This window comes from Lynx canadensis, chromosome C2 (assembly GCF_007474595.2).
Source record: "Lynx canadensis isolate LIC74 chromosome C2, mLynCan4.pri.v2, whole genome shotgun sequence".
NCBI classification, from domain to species: Eukaryota; Metazoa; Chordata; class Mammalia; order Carnivora; family Felidae; genus Lynx; species Lynx canadensis.
In genome coordinates, this window is record NC_044311.2 from 158,404,409 (window position 1) to 158,421,439 (window position 17,031).

The 17,031-nt window shown below is 40.8% G+C and overlaps 1 protein-coding gene across 1 annotated transcript in view; it reads right to left on the minus strand.

Moving 5' to 3' along the window:
- The window catches only part of LOC115524248 (minichromosome maintenance complex component 3 associated protein), a 55,920-nt gene that overhangs the window by 18,168 nt on the left and 20,721 nt on the right, over positions 1–17,031 (minus strand). The window contains 10 exon segments of the mRNA XM_030330635.1: positions 1,394–1,528; positions 1,610–1,678; positions 2,253–2,450; positions 3,918–3,980; positions 3,982–4,059; positions 9,288–9,334; positions 9,336–9,392; positions 9,394–9,412; positions 9,823–9,903; positions 9,905–9,952. Of these exon segments, the coding sequence (XP_030186495.1) occupies positions 1,394–1,528; positions 1,610–1,678; positions 2,253–2,450; positions 3,918–3,980; positions 3,982–4,059; positions 9,288–9,334; positions 9,336–9,392; positions 9,394–9,412; positions 9,823–9,903; positions 9,905–9,952 (795 nt within the window).

Sequence of the window (17,031 nt, forward strand, 5' to 3'; positions counted from 1 at the left end):
CGTCAATTTCTTAGAAATCTGTTTAAATATGCCAGAAGTTTTTTTCTTTAAAAAAAAAAAAAAAATGAGGGGCCCTGGGTGGCTCAGTCGGTTAAGCGGCCGACTTCGGCTCAGGTCATGATCTCGCGGTCCGTGAGTTCGAGCCCCGCGTCGGGCTCTGTGCTGACAGCTCAGACCCTGGAGCCTGTTTCAGATTCTGTGTCTCCCTCTCTCTCTGCCCCTCCCCTGTTCATGCTCTGTCTCTCTCTGTCTTAAAAATAAATAAGCGTTAAAAAAAAAAAAATTTTTTTTTAAAAAATGCAACTATAGCAAACACACTACAAACTGTCTTCCCCAAGAGTCTAAAATGATGTGGGCTCTAATCAATACACCTCACCATAACTTTAAAAGAGGATCAACTCTTGGGGCACCTGGAGGGCTTAGTCATTTAAGCATCTGACTCTTGATTTCAGCTCAGGTCATGATCTCACAGTTCATGGGTTTGAGCTCCTCATCAGGCTCTGTGCTGGCAGCTTAGAGTCTGCTTGGGATTCTCTGTCTCTCTCTCTCTCTCTCTCTCTCTCTCTCTTCTGCCCCTACCCTGTTTATACTCACTTTCTCTCAAAATAAATAAATAAACATTAAAAAAAAAAAAAGAGGGGGTGTGGGAGTGGGAATGGGTTAAATGGGTAAGGGACATTAAGGAAGACACTTGTTGGGATGAGCACTGGGTGTTATACATAGGGGATGAATCACTGGAATCTACTCCTGAGATCATTGTTACACTATATGCTAACTAACTTGGATGTAAATTAAAAAATCACTTAATTTAAAAAAAAGGATCAACTCTTAAATGTTTTTGGATACAGACTATTGTCAAATTTACAGGATAAAAATTTTAATATTCTAAAGTGTCAACTTCAAATCACAAACAAAACAGACTATGCAAGTCCCTCACACCTCATGCTCTCAAGAGAAGTCATTCTGAGTAGGGAAAGGGCTAATATTAGGCAGTTCTAGATCAGGGACCCTCAGAGAGGCAGGCTGCGGCTACAAGTGGGAGGCTGAAGTAGCGGTGGGGTTTTGGAAAAAAAAAGGATAAACGTATTCCAGACCTGCCTGGGCCAGTGTCAGGAGTGGAGTCTCACAAACTTTCAGATAAGGTCCCAATAAAAAGTCAGGGACACAAATCCTTGGTGGCAAAACAGTTGGGACGGGACCCCTCTCACTCTTGAGAGCTTTATGCCTTCTCTCAGTAAACTCTACTGCTCTGCCCACTCTCTGTTGGCACAAGATTCACGCTTGGACTCCTCTGTGCGACAAGGGCCAGAGTCCCTCCCAGCCTCCTGTAAAACTCCACCTCCTGAAGCCACTTCCTCAACCTCAAAGCCCAGGGAGGGAAACCCTTCCTGACCTGCCAGGACTCCCTGGGGACTGCTCTTCTCCATCAGGCAACACCAGCACCAGTTTCCAAAACACACGCTCCCACCTTCCAGGGAGGTACTTGGCCACGAGGGATGGCAGGTCCAGGGGTGTCCATGCTGCATCACTGGAAGGAACAGAGCACAGAGGGTAAGCCAGTGCACAAGTCCCAGGCAGGAGAAGCACACATGGCAGGGGGATGACAGACCTCAGCAGTTGCTTGTGAAAGTGCTGAACCTTCATCTGGTGCACTGTCTTGTTCCTGAGCCACCGTAACCTACAAAGAAAGGAAGACACTGTGCCTTCATGAGGCCACCTCAGTACCCGTGAAAGGAATTTGGTGAATATTTACTGATGTTCTGAGTGGAAAGTAACTGGTTAATAGTGTCTCCTGACAGAGAATGGTTAGGAGACCAAGAAAACTTTTTCTGATAAACAGATCAGTCGGAGAATTTGTTCATTCCACAAATATCAAGCCATGGGAGATGAGTAGTAAACAGACAAAAATCCTGCCCTCAAGAACAGTCATGGGGACAGAAGAAACTCCACCAGTGAAAATTGATAGATGTATCCAGAAAGACCAGAAGACAAAGACGTGATTCTAAGTAAAATTCAATTACCAGGCCCTGAGTGTTTTAAGTGGAAAAGGAGTGTGAAATCAAAGCATGTAGCACAAGTCATACATCCAGAACTAGAGGAAAAGACGACCTTCAAGAATATAATCCTGCATCTATTTTCACATTCTCTGATTCTCTCCACCTTCCCTCCAAACACACACATTAATCCACGCTCTCCGTAAAGCCGGGTGGGGCTGGGGAACACTAGGCGGCCATGGCAGGCTAAGTGCTGACCTGGTGCAGGAGATGCCCAGTTTCCCTGCATGGCCCAGATCCAGGAGGCCCTTGGCCAGATTCTCCTCAGCAATGGGGCACTCTGCACTGGGTGCCAATGCCTTCAGGCGGTTGTTCATGTCCACACAGCAAGGCGCTGCAGGGAAAGCCCGCATCTGGCGCCTCAGTTTTTTCCGGGCTGCGACGGCTTCCCTCCACCTGGAGGGCACAACAACGTATCATCACTGGGTATTTTCAAGGTTACTATGAGGACCAATGCAAAACCACAGTCCAATGCTATAACGCAGGGAAGCACGTTTTCTGGCAATACATTTAAGTTTTTTTCAGCAATAGTCCTCAAGCTAAGAAATGAAACAATTAAAATTAACACTCAGGCATGGGAAATGCACAAGAGCAGATGAGTGGTGGTAAACAACAAAATAGTGAACTGAAGCACTGAAGCTCAATGATCTCTAGAAGCCAACTTGGCGATATGGATATGGATACAAGATACACACTCTGACCCAGCCAACACCACTCATGGGAACTTCTCTCCAGATATGTGTGCACCTGTACGAGATGTCTGTACAAGGACGACCACCACAGCACTTTGCCATAGCTAAAAAGAGAAGCCATGTGAAAGTCCATCACCGGAGAACCAGATGGGTCCTTTCTGGTTGCACTGACAACCCTGGGAAGAGTCCAATGTGCTGCTGTGGTGAGGCCTCCGCTTTCCCTCGAGCGGAGTAAAGACAGGTTAGCATAGATGCTGCCGTCTGTGCTAACAACCACAAAAAAGGGCAGAAGGCTTCTGGATGCGTACTCAGCAGCTGCTGCTTCTGAGGAGGAAGATGGGTATGGAGACTTCTGTGTTACGGAGACTCACTTCTCCCTATATTCCCTCTTATATGGTTGAAACTTCCAAGTACACTCTTACTTTAAGTGCTGTTACAAAATGACACATGAGGGGCGCCTGGGTGGCGCAGTCGGTTAAGCGTCCGACTTCAGCCAGGTCACGATCTCGCGGTCCGTGAGTTCGAGCCCCGCGTCGGGCTCTGGGCTGATGGCTCGGAGCCTGGAGCCTGTTTCCGATTCTGTGTCTCCCTCTCTCTCTGCCCCTCCCCCGTTCATGCTCTGTCTCTCTCTGTCCCAAAAATAAACAAACGTTGAAAAAAAAAAAAAAAAAAGAAGAAGCAGTGGCCATGACCAGCACTGGGCCCTGCTCAATTATGCACGCTCTCACTCCCAAAGGTAACCGCTGCACTAAGTTTATGATCGTTCATTTTCCTTCTCTTCTTTAGAGTTGTACCATCACATAAATTTAAAACAATGTATTTAGTTTGAATATACCCTGTTTGTATGTTGTACAGATTTCCCTAAAAACTGCTTTTTTTCACTTACATAAGTTTTAGAAATTCATCCATGTGGGTGCCTACAGCTAGAATTTGGCTTATTCAGAGCCATCTCCCTGCATCAAAAGCATTAGGTAAACGACAGAGAGCAACCTATGAATACTTGTCAAAATACAAAACAGCCCCAATCTAATTCCTTATTTATCCTTAGCGTTTACCCTTTAGGAAGGAACATATTCGTGGGTATGTATAATTGACTATATCTGAAAGTATCATCTTTGTAAAAGGCTCTCCCCACATGCATCCATTTCATCTGTAAGGACACAGGACTCACCGCTGCAGATACCTTGCAGAAGCACGCAGTTCCTGGAGGGTCTCCTTTGCAGTCTGGAAAATTCCTCCCCAGAAACAAGTCCACCAGGTGAGCACAGACATCCTCACAGCAACGGGCCATGCGGACTCTCTGGTCTGTCCCACTGCATTCCTATAGAAGAGGATAATCAAGATGGGAGACACTGTACCCAGGGCCCACATACATTGAGAGCTTGCCCTGAAAGTGGCAAGATTCCACATCCTTACTACTGAGATGCAATTGTGCCTCTGCCACAAGAGAAGCTTTAAGATTTTCATTTTATTTGGGGCGCCTGGGTGGCTCAGTCAGTTAAGCGTCTGACTTCAGCTCAGGTCATGATCTCACGGTTCATGAGACCCGCATCAGGTTCTGTGCTGACAGCTCAGAGCCTGGAGCCTGCTTTGGATTCTGTGTCTCCCTCTCTCTCTGTTCCTCCCCTGCTTACGCTTGCTCTCTCTCTCTCTCTCTCTCAAAAATAAGTAAATAAATATTAAAAAAAAAAAAAGATTTTCATTTTACTTAATGCACAGACCTGTTAAGACAGAGGAAAAGACAAAAGTGGTATAGGCTACTAGATTATAGGTCCAATCAGGCCCTTGTAAACAGTCAATAAATAAACTTTTGTCTTAATAAATTAGTTACAAATTTTAATTTTCAAGTGACCATTAAAATAACTACAACACCTTCTCATCAGCACTATCTGATGTTTGCAATTAAAAGTGTCCCAAGAGCCGGCAGCCAAGATTGGCAGCCCATGTTTCAAATGGCAGTGGCCCTCAAGATAAACCAGCATCTAAATGAGATTTTTATGACAAAATTCTGTCAACCAAGGGAGCACGAACAATTTTACCAGATATTTAGTCACAAAATCAAAGAAGCTTAAACAAGCAAGACATGTTTTCAATAGTCCTCTATGGCAGGTGGAGACAGTCCTGGTGCTGAGCTGAAGCCCAGATCTCCTGGGACTGTGGAAAAATATATCAAGTCCCAGCTCTTACATATCTCCTAACACTCCTTCCTGGGATTAAGAACAGACATTGATCCATCACTTACGAGGTTTCGTGCTTAAACAGGGAAATAGACTCCCAATTATTAAAGATGCAAAGAAACATTAAACAAAACACTCTGCCTCCTCGCTGTGTCCTCCATCTGCAATGGAATCTGTGCTCTGCCATAGTACAGCCCATCACTTTCAGGGCTACCTCAGGGTGGTTTAAGCACAAAGACAGATTTCCCTGCACACTGAACTTCTTTCTTCCCTGAAGCTTGACAGTGAAATTAATAAAGTTCTTAGGCAACCATCAACTTAATATAAACTACTAAACATGTAAGATGTTATACTATAAGCCTCATGGTAACCACAAATCAAAAACCTATACTAGACACACAAAAAATAAAGAGAAAGGAATCCAAGCATAGTAGTAAAAAAAGCCATCAAACCACAAGTGAAGAGAGCAAAAGAAAGGAACAGAGAAAAACTACAGAAAAAAACAGAAAGCTGTTAACAAAATGGCCATAAGTATATAGTATCAATAATTACTTTAAATGTGAATGCTCCAATCAAAACATACAGGGTAACTGAATGGATTAAAAAAATAAGATACATAGGGGCACCTGGGTGGCTCAGTCAGTTAAGCGCCCAACTTCAGCTCAGGTCATGACTTCAGCTCAGGTCATGATCTTGTGGTCCATGAGTTTGAGCCCTGCCCCAGGCTCTGTGTTGACAGCTCAGAGCCTGGAGCCTGCTTAGTATGTGTGTCTCTCTCTGCCCCTCCCCAACTCACGCTGTCACAGTCTCTCTCTCAAAAAATAAATACACATTAAAAAAAAAAAAAAAAAAAAAGACCCATCTAAATGCTGCCTACAAGAGACTCACATCTGACCTAAAGACATATAGACTGAAAGTGAAGGGTGAAAAACATATACCATGCAAATGAAGGGGAAAAAAAGCCAAGATAACAATACTTAGACAAAGTAAACTTTAAAACAAAAATCATAGCAAGAGACAAAACACAGACAGAGACATAATGATAAAGGAAACAATCCCAACAGGAGAACATAACAATTATAAGTATCTATGCACCCAAGATGGAAGCACCTAAATACATAAAGCAAATGTTAATAGACAAAAAAGAAAAACTGACAGTAATACATACAGTAATGACAGAGGACTTTAACACCATATTTACTTCATGGATAGATCATCCAGACAGAAAATCAACAAGGAATCCGTCTCTTTGAAAACATATCACACCAGCTGGACCTAACAGTTATATATGGAACATTTCATCCAAAAACAGCAGAATACATTCTTTAAGTGTACATGGAATGTTCTCCAGGACAGATCACATGTTAGGCCACAGAACATGTCTCAATAAATTTAAGAAGACTGAAATCACATCAAGCATCTCTTTCAAACACAACAGTACAAAACTAAATCAACTACAACAAAAAAATCTGGAAAGAACACAAATACATGGGGGCTAAACAACACGCTACTAAAAAATGAATGGGTCCACCAAGAAACCAAAAAAGAAAAAAATATATACATATATATGGAGACAAATGAAAATGAAAACACAACAGTTCAAAATCTTTGGGATGCAACTGTTCCAAGAGGGAAGTTTATAGTGATGCAGGCTCAAGAAACAAGAAAAATCTCAAACAACCTAACCTTACACCTAAAGGAGCTAGGGAAAAAAGAACAAACAAAATTCAAAGCTTATAGAAGGAAAGGAGTAGTAAAGATTAGAGCAAAAATAATGAAACTGACAGTAGACAGTCATAGAAAAGATTACTAAAACCAAGAGCTGGTTCTTTGAAAAGATAGACAAAACTGATAAACCTTGAGCCAGACTCATCCAAAAAAAGAGAGGATTCCAATAAATAAAATAAGAAATGAAGGAGAAGAAATAACAACTGACACCACAAAAGTACAAAGGATTATAAGAAAATATTATGAAAAATTATATGCCAACAACCTGGACAACCTAGAAGAAATAGATAAATTCCTAGAAACACACAATCTTCTAAAACTGAAATAGGAAGGAACAGAAAATTTCAAAAGGTTACTAGTAATGAAATGGAATTAGTAATCAAAAAACTGCCAACAAACAACAGTCTAGGACCAAATGGCTTCACAAGTAAATTCTACCAAATATTTAAGTAAGAGTTAATACCTACTGTTCTCAAAATATTCCAAAAAAGGAGAAGAGGAAGCAAAACGCCCAAATTCATTCTACAAAACCAGCACTATTCTAATACCAAAACAGACAAAGATACTACAAAAACAGAAAATTACAGACCAATCTCTCTAATGAACACAGATGCGAAAATCCTCAACAAAATAGTAGCAGATGAATACAACAATACATTAAAACATTATTCACCACAGTCAAGTGGGATTTATTCCAGAGATGCAAATGTTGGTCAATATTCACAAATCGATCAATATGACACACCACAAGAAAGGATAAAAACCATATGATCATCTCAACAGATGCAGAAAAAGGGTCTGACAAAATGCAACACCCATCCATAATAAAAAACCCTCAACAAAATGAAATAAAAACATCATAAAAGCCTCAACATATAAAAGCCATATATGAAAACCTCACAGCTAACATCATATTCAATGGTGAAAAACTTGAGAGCTTTTCCTCTAAGATCAATAACAAGTCAAGGATGCCCACTCTCACACTTGTATTCAACATAGTATTGGAAGTCCCAGCCATAGCAATAAAACAAAAAAGAAATAAAAACATCCAAATTGTTAAAAAAGTAAAACTGTCACTATTTGCAGATGATGTGATACTACATACAGAAAACCCTAAAGACTCCACCAAAAAACTGTAAGAACTGATAAATGAATTCAATTAAGTTGTAGGATACAAAATTAATACACAGAAATTTGTTGCATTTCTATACACTAATGATGAAGTAGAAGGAGAAATTAAGAAAACAATACCATTTACAGTTGCACCAAAAAGAATAAAATAGCAAGGATAAATTTAACCAATGAGGTAAAAGACCTGTACTATAAAACGCTGATTAAAGAAACTGAAGAGGACACAAATGGAAAGGTATTCCATCTCCTGGGTTGAAAGAGTTAATATTAATAAAGTGTCCATAATACCCAAAGCAATGTACAAATTCAATATAATCTCTATCAAAACACCAATAGCATTCTTCACAGAACGAAAACAAATAATCCTAAAATCTTTATGGAACCAAAAAGACCTCAAATAGTCAAACCAAACTTGAGAAAGAATAATGAAGTTGAAAGTATCACACTCTTAGATTTCATAATCTACAAAACTATAGTGATCAAAATAGTATGGTACTGGCACAAAAAGAGACACACAGACTAATAGAACAGGATAGAGGGCCCCTACCTACATGGTCAATTGTCTATAAACAAAGGAAGCAAGAATATACAACGGGGAAAAGACAATCTTTTCAACAAATGGGTAGGGAAAACTGGACAGCTACATGCATAGGAATGAAACTGAACTACTTTCTCACACTACACACAGAAATATGAACTCAAAATGGATTAAAGACCTCAATCTGAGATCTGAGACCTGAAACCTTAACATCCTAAAAGAAAACATAGGCAGCAATCTCTTGGGACATCAGCCTTAGCAACATATTTATGGGTAGGTCTCCTCAGGCAAAGGAAACAAAAGAAAAACCAACTACTGAGATTATACCAAAGTAAAAAGGTTTAGCACAGTGAAGGAAACCATCAGCAAAATAAAAGGCAACCCAATGATGGGAGAAGATATCTACAAATAAAAATAAAAAATAAAAGAGACAATATAGTAAATAATATTGTAATTACGTTGCATCATGACAAGTGATGAATACACTTATCATGGTGAACACTGAATAATTTTATAAACTTTTCAAATCAACATGTTGTACCCTAAAATTATTATAACACTGCATGTTAATTACACTTCAATTTTTAAAAAGTTAATAAAGTTCTTAAGTGAGATGGCTCAAAATGATCTTTTAACATCTGAAACAAGGGAAGGGACCTCCTACTTGAGAGAAAATTAATGGTAAATGACTTGGTGTACAAGACTACCAATGAATTATTTTGCTAACAGACACTTGCCCACACCCAGCGCAGGGTCCACAATGAGGATGAGAGTGTATGTAAGTGAGGCCCTCTCTGTAGGCAACACATACCAAGTACATGGATGGCATTTTACTGTTTGGCTATCCAAAAGATATGCTACCCCCCTGTCCAAGTGAACACACAGCTAGCCTGAACTTCACCAGCCTGGCCACGAGCACTTCAAAAACCCCATTTTGTCCCACCAGCCCACACCCTCAAACTACAACTTCATTTACTTCAACTCCTGGGAACAGGTTTCCCTCACACATTGCTGTCACCACAAGTTCTGTCAGCTCTGTAGCCAGGCCATGGCTCAGCTGAGTTAACACCAGTTTCTCTCTCTTGTTTCAACCTAAGGGTAAAAGAAAAAAAAAAAGCACAAGAGTAATGTTTAAGAATAAAAGTGTCAGTACACTCTGTGACCTCATGGGTCGGGATTTGAGTTGTGCCTCCTAATAAGCTGACAGGGCCCACTCCTCTAATCCACCAGACATGACAACACCAGTCACCCACACCCCAGCTCCCCTGACCACCACCTTACCCCCCAAACTCCAGCTACACGGAGGGCTGCTGCTCACAAGGTGGGTGTGGCCTCAGGACCCCCCACCCACTCCCTGAGCTGCACTGCATGAGGATGCTGGGTGAGCCATGGGTTTCATGCTAGTGCAAGGACAACAGTAAGAGCATCCCAGGCCAGGGTGAATTCTGTCCCTTGTCCACACACCCCGACCTCAGGCGCACTGCAGAACATGACACACTCACCTTTCCTCTTCAGCCTGCCGCCTCTCCTCCTCCTTTCGCTCCCTTTCCTTAGACACTTCCTCAGCTGCAATGTGCCTCAAATGCCTGGGTTGCAGCTGTTAACAGCTCCTCCATAGCAGCATTGGAAACACTATGCAGAGAAAGTTGGATATGATTCTAAATAATAAAAGCCAAGGAAGCCACATAACTTAACTTCTAATATTAGCAAGGAAAAAATAACATTTAGCTTTTAGCATAAAAATTTAGCATGTGGTTAGAAACACACATCAAAACTGACTCATGTAAAAACAGAAAATCTGAATGGGGTGCCCAGGTAGCTCGTTGGTTAAGATATCTGACTTTGGTTCAGGTCACAATCTCACAGTTTGTAAGTTCGAGCCCTGAGTTAGCCTCTTTTGCTGTCAGCCTGAACCCACTTTGGATCCTCTGCCCATCTCTTCCTGCCCACCCCCCTGGTGCACGCACACGCTCTCTCTCAAAATAAACATTAAAAAAAAGAAAATCTGAATAGACCTATAACTTGTAAAGAGATTGATTCAGTCTTCAAAAACCCCTCCCAAGGGCACCTGAGTGGCTCAGTCGGTTAAGCATCCAACTTCGGCTGAGGTCATGATCTCACGGTCCATGAGGTCAAGCCCCATGTCAGGCTCTGTGCTGACAGCTCAGAGCCTGAAGCCTGCTTCAGATTCTGTCTCCCTTTCTCTCTGACCCTCCCCCGTTCATGCTTTGTCTCTCTCTGTCTCAAAAATAATTAAAAAATTAAAAAAACAAAAATAAAAACCAAAAACCCCTCCCAAAAAAGGAAAGTCCAGAACCAAATGGCTTCACCATTAATTCTATCAAACACTTAAAGAAGAACAGCCCTTCTCAAACTCTTCCAAAAACCTAAAGAGGAAGAAAACACTTTATTACACTTGAGGCCAGCATTACTCTATCTGAAACCAAACCAGACAAAGACACTATAAGAAAATCACACACCTGGGTGCCTGTGTTGCTCAGTTGGTTAAGCCTCTCTGTCTCACGCTTTGTCTCTGTCTCTCAAAGATGAATAAATGTTAGAAAAATTTTTAAAAAAAACAACCAACACCCAGGGGGTGCCTGGGTGGCTCAGTCAGTTAAGCATCTGACTTCAGCTCAGGTCATGATCTCACAATTCTTGAGTTGACCCCTGCATCAGGTGAGCTCGAGCCCCATTCCAAGCTCTGAACTCTGTCTTCCTCTCTCTCTGCAGCTGTGGGATCTCTCTCTCCCTCCTTCTCTGCCCCTCACTCACCTCACGTTCTCTCAAAAATAAATAAATAACCATACACAATATCCCTTATGCATACTGACAGAAAAAAAAAATCCTCAACAAAACAGCAAACCAAAATCACCATATATTAAAAGATTATAGGGCGCCTGGGTGGCGCAGTCGGTTAAGTGTCCGACTTCAGCCAGGTCATGATCTCGCGGTCCGTGAGTTCGAGCCCGCGTCGGGCTCTGGGCTGATGGCTCAGAGCCTGGAGCCTGTTTCCGATTCTGTGTCTCCCTCTCTCTCTGCCCCTCCCCCGTTCATGCTCTGTCTCTCTCTGTCCCAAAAATGAATAAATGTTGAAAAAAAAAAATTTAAAAAAAAAAAAAAAGATTATACAAAAAACCTAGTGGGATTTACTCCTGGAATGCAAGGAATAGTTCAACAAAGAAAAAACAATGTAATACAAACACATTAATGAACTGAAGGGGGGAAAACCCACGTGATCATCTCCATTGATGCAGAAAGAGCATCTGACACAATTCAGCACAGTTTCATGATGAAAACACTAAAAAAAAAATAGAAATAGAAAGGGACTTCCTGCACACGATATAGTCTATATATGAAACACTCACAGCTAGCATCAGATTCAGATATGAAAGACAAAGTTTTTCTTCTAAGACCAGGAACAAAACAAGGATGTCCTATTTGCTGATTCTATTCAATACCATATTGGAGATTATAGAAAAATAAAAAAATCTAAACTAGAAAGAAAACTTTATTCATTGAGGACATGATCTTGTACACAGAAAATCCTAAGAAATCCACTCAAAACCTATTAGAACTAATAAACAAGTTAGCAAAACTGGAATATAAGGATCAAAAACTCAATGGTATTTATTTCTATCACTAGCAATGAGTGTTCTAAAATAAAATTAAAACAATCTGATTTACGATAGCAGTGAAAAATAAAGCAATTAGGAATAAATTTAATCAAGGAAATTAAAGACATGTACAATGAAAAACACAAAACACTGCTGAAATTAAAGATGACCTGAAACAAACAGAAAGCCCATGTGAATAAACTGGAAGACTTTTTTAAAAAAACAATCATCTGGGACACCTGATGTGATTCAGTCGGTTTAGGTGTCTGAGTCTTGATTTCAACTCAGGTCATGATCTCATGGTTCATGCGACTGAGCCCCACGTCAGGCTCCACACTGACAAGGTAGGGCCTGCTTGGGATTCTCTCTCCCCTCTCTCTTTGCCCCTCCACACATACACATGCACGTGCATGCTCTCTCCTCTCTCTGAAAGGAAGAAGGAAGGAAGGAAGGAAGGAAGGAAGGAAGGAAGGAAGGAAGGAAGGAAAGAAGGAAAAGAAAAAGAAAAGAAAAGAAAAAAAACCCTTAAAAATAATCTATGGGCACCTGGTGGCTCAGGCAGTTAAGTGCCCAACTTCAGCTCAGGTCATGATCTCACAGTTCATGAGTTTGAACCCCTCATCGGGCTTGCTGCTGTCAGTACAGAGCCCCCTTCATATCCTCTGTCCATCTCTCTGCCCCTCCCCAGCTTGCACTCTCTCAAAAATAAACATTAAATAAATAGAGTCAACATTTTTAGAAACCTTAAAAAAATATATAATAGTAATCTTCTATGCCCAACATGGAGACTGAATTCACAACTGCAAGGTCAAGAGTCACCTGCTTTACCAACTGAGCAAACAAGGTGCCCCTAGACTGGAAGACTTAATGTTAAGATGTCAACACTACCCAAAGCAATCAACAGATTCAATGCATCACTATCAAAATCCCAAAGAGATTTGGGAAAAATTCATCCTAAAATTCATATGGAATTTCAAGGGACCCCAAATAGTGAAACTGTCTTGAAAAAGAGAAACAAATTGAAGGACTCATGCTTTGTGATTTCAAGCTTACTACAACTTACTACAAAACTACAGTAATCAAAACAATGCGGTACTAAAACAGACATATGGATCAACAGAACAGACTAGAGAATCCAGGAAGAAACCCTCACGTATATGGCCAATTGATTTTCAACACGGGGTGCCAAGACCATTCAAAGAGGAAAAGACGGTTATTTCAACAGCTGGTGCTGATAAAACTAAGTACTCACATACAAAAGAATGATGTTGAATCTTTTTCTTACACCATATATGAAAACGAAACCAACATGGATTGAAGACCTCACTTAAGAGCTAAAACTATAAAGGTCTTAGAAGAAAACACAGGGAAATAATAACGTTGGATTTCGCAATTTCTTGAACATGACACCAAAAGCACAGGCAACAAAAATTAGAGAAAATGGACTACATAAAACAAAACAAAAAAATGGACTCTATAAAATTTAAGACTTGTGTAGATTGAAGGACACTATCAAGAGAGTGAAAAGACACAGAAAAGACATCCCCAAACAGACTGGGAAAAAATATGTGCAAATCATATATCTGAAAAGGGATTAAAATCCAGAACATAAAAGAACTCCTACAAACTCAACAACAAAAAAACAATTCAAAAATGGCCAAAAGACTTAAATATAGATTTCTCCACATAAGATACACAAAAGACCAATAGGCACACAAAAACATGCTCGGCATCATTAGTTACTAGGGAAGTGCAAATCAAAACTACAACGAGATACACTTCACACTCATTATGATAGTTACTATAAAAACATTTTTTTTTTGAAAAGATACTATGTGTTGGCAAGAAGGTAGAGAAAATGGAAATCCTTGTGCACCGCTGGTGAGAATATAAAATGGTGCAACTGCTGCAGAAAATAGTTTGGCAGTTGTTTAAAAAGTTAACAATAGGGGCGCCTGGTGGTGCAGTCGGTTGAGCGTCCGACTTCGGCCAGGTCACGATCTCACGGTCCGGGAGTTCGAGCCCCGCGTCGGGCTCTGGGCTGATGGCTCAGAGCCTGGAGCCTGTTTCCGATTCTGTGTCTCCCTCTCTCTCTGCCCCCTCCCCCCGTTCATGCTCTGTCTCTCTCTGTCCCAAAAATAAATAAACGCTGAAAAAAAAAAAAAAAAAAAAAAAAAAAGTTAACAATAGATCATATGATCTAGTAATTCCACTCCTAGGCTTATACCCATAAGAACTGCAATCAGGGAATCAGTTATTTGTACACCAATGTTCCTAACAGCATTATTCAGAAGGTAGCATAATCAAAAGGTAGAAATAATCCAAGGGTCCATCAATAAATGAACAAAATGTGGTGTATATACACGTTACGTATGTTTGTAAAGTTTGACTCTTGAACAACACAGGTTTGAACTGCACAGGACCACTTACACATAGAATACTGTAAGTATACTTTCTCTTCCTTGTTTTTTCCCTGATGATCTGAATAACTGTTTCTTTTCTCTAGCTTACTTTATTGTGAGAATGCAGTATTTAATACCTTAACATACACAACATATGTTGACTATTGATATTATCAGTAAGGCTTCCATCCACAAATTGTAACAGTTAGGATTTTGGGGAGTCAAAAGTCATACTTGATCTTTTAATTTAATGTTTGTTTATATTTGAGAAGAGAGTGGCGCAAGCAGGGGAGGGCAAAGAGAGAGACAGGGACAGAATGTGAAGAAGGTTCCATGCTCTGAGCTGTCAAGACAGAGCCCGACACAGGGCTTGAACCATGAGCCAGGAGTTCATGACCTGAGCTGAAGTTGGACGCTTAACTGACTGAGCCACCCAGGCGCCCCCAGTTATACTCGGTTTTTGACTGCACAGGGGGTCGGCACCCCTAACTCCGTATGTTGGTCAAGGATCAACTGTACCTTTTTTTTTTTTTTTTTTTTTTTTTTCAACGTTTATTTATTTTTGGGACAGAGAGAGACAGAGCATGAACGGGGGAGGGGGCAGAGAGAGAGGGAGACACAGAATCGGAAACAGGCTCCAGGCTCTGAGCCATCAGCCCAGAGCCCGACGCGGGGCTCGAACTCACGGACCGCGAGATCGTGACCTGGCTGAAGTCGGACGCTTAACCGAGCCGCGCCACCCAGGCGCCCCAACTGTACCTTTTAATAGAGTATTATTCAGCCATAGAAAGGAATAAAATGCTGACACACGCTACAATGTAGATGAACTTGAAAACATTCTTGTGTCTAAAAAAAAGTCAGACAAAAAAGGACAAATACTATGATGCCACTCATGTGAGGTACCTAAAAAAGACAAACTCATAAAGACAGAAAGTAGAACAGAGGTTACCAGGAGTTGGGGAAAGAGAAGATTGGGAAACTATTGTCTAATGGGTATAGCTTCTGTTTGGGATGACAAAAAAGTTCTGCAAATAGACTGTGGTGAAGGATACCATTAATGTACTTAATGTCACTGAACTGTACACATAAAAATGGTTGATTTTTTTATGTACCTTTTATCAAAATAAGTTGAGCCAACAGAAATCATATTTATTTCAAGCAAACAGAAAATATGTATCTGACTCTAGTATAAGAAAATGAATCAACAAAATTAATCCTTTTGAGTCATCTACATTTACACAGGTAAAATAATGCTTTTTAATCACTGTGTGGTTTCATATGTAACAGAATTTTTTTTTTTATTTGAGAGTAAGTGAGAGAGAGCAAGCATGCAAAATGGGGGGGAGGGCAGAGCGAGAGAGAAAGAATCTTTTTTTTTTTTAATTTTTTTTTAATGTTTATTTATTTTTGAGACAGAGAGAGACAGAGCTGAATGGGGGAGGGTCAAAGAGAAGGAGACACAGAATCTGAAAAAGGCTCCAGGCTCTGAGCTGTCAGCACAGAGCCTGACGTGGGGCTCGAACTCACGGATCGCGAGATCATGACCTGAGCCGAAATCAGCCGCTTAACCGACTGAGCCACCCAGGCGCCCCTAAAGAATCTTAAGTAGGCTCAGCGCTCAAGGCTCAACTCCATCCATGACCCTGGGATCTTGACCTGAGCCAAAATCAAGAGCTGGAAGTTCAACCTACTGAGCTACCCAGGCACCCTAGGATTTTTAAAACATGTTTAAAATCCTTAAGAGTCTGATTTACTAGGGGCACCCAGGTGGCTCAGTCGGTTAAGGATCCAACTTCAGCTCAGGTCATGATCTCACAGTTTGTCAGTTCAAGACCCACATCAGGCTCTGTGCTGACGGCTTGGAGCCTGGAGCCTGCTTCAGATTCTGTGTCTCCCTCTCTCTGCCCCTCCCCTGCTCATGCACGGTCTCTCTCTGTCTCAAAAATAAACATTAAAAAAAAAAAAAAAATCTGGTTTACTGGGACACCTGGGTGGCTCAGTAGGTTAAGTGTCTGACTTCAGCTCAGGTCATGATCTCACGGTTCATGAGTTTGAGCCCTGCACTGGACTCTCCACTGTCAGCACAGAACCTGCTTCAGATCCTCTGTCTACCTCTCTCTTTGCCCCTCCCCCATTTGTGCTCTCTCCCTCTCTCTCTCTCTCAAAAAAAACATTAAAAAAAAGGAATCTGATTTACTACATTAATTGGCTTTAATTGACTTTATGAAAGTTTTTTAAACGCTTAGAAAGGTTTTCATTATTTAAATTTCTTTTTTAATGTTCATTTATTTTTGAGACAGAGAAAGAATCAAAGCACGAGCAGGGAAGAATAGAGAGAGAGGGAGACATAGAATCTGAAACAGGCTCCCGGCTCTGAGCTGTCAGCACGGAGCCCAATGCGGGGCACGAACCCAGGAGCCCTGAGATCATGACCTGAACTGAAGTCGGATGCTTAATCAGCTGAGCCACCCAGGCGCCCCAGAAAGATTTTCATTATTAAATTTATTAAGACTAAATATTTAAAATATTAGAATCAAATATATAAAATTTATAAGTGTAACTTGAAATCTCTAAAGAAATTTCATCACAGTATAAGATGCAAATTATAGAAAACGTTTAAGGAAATTTCACCCGTCAAATTTATAAAGTAAAACAATCCCAGATCACATAAAGTATTTTTAATTCTTAACAG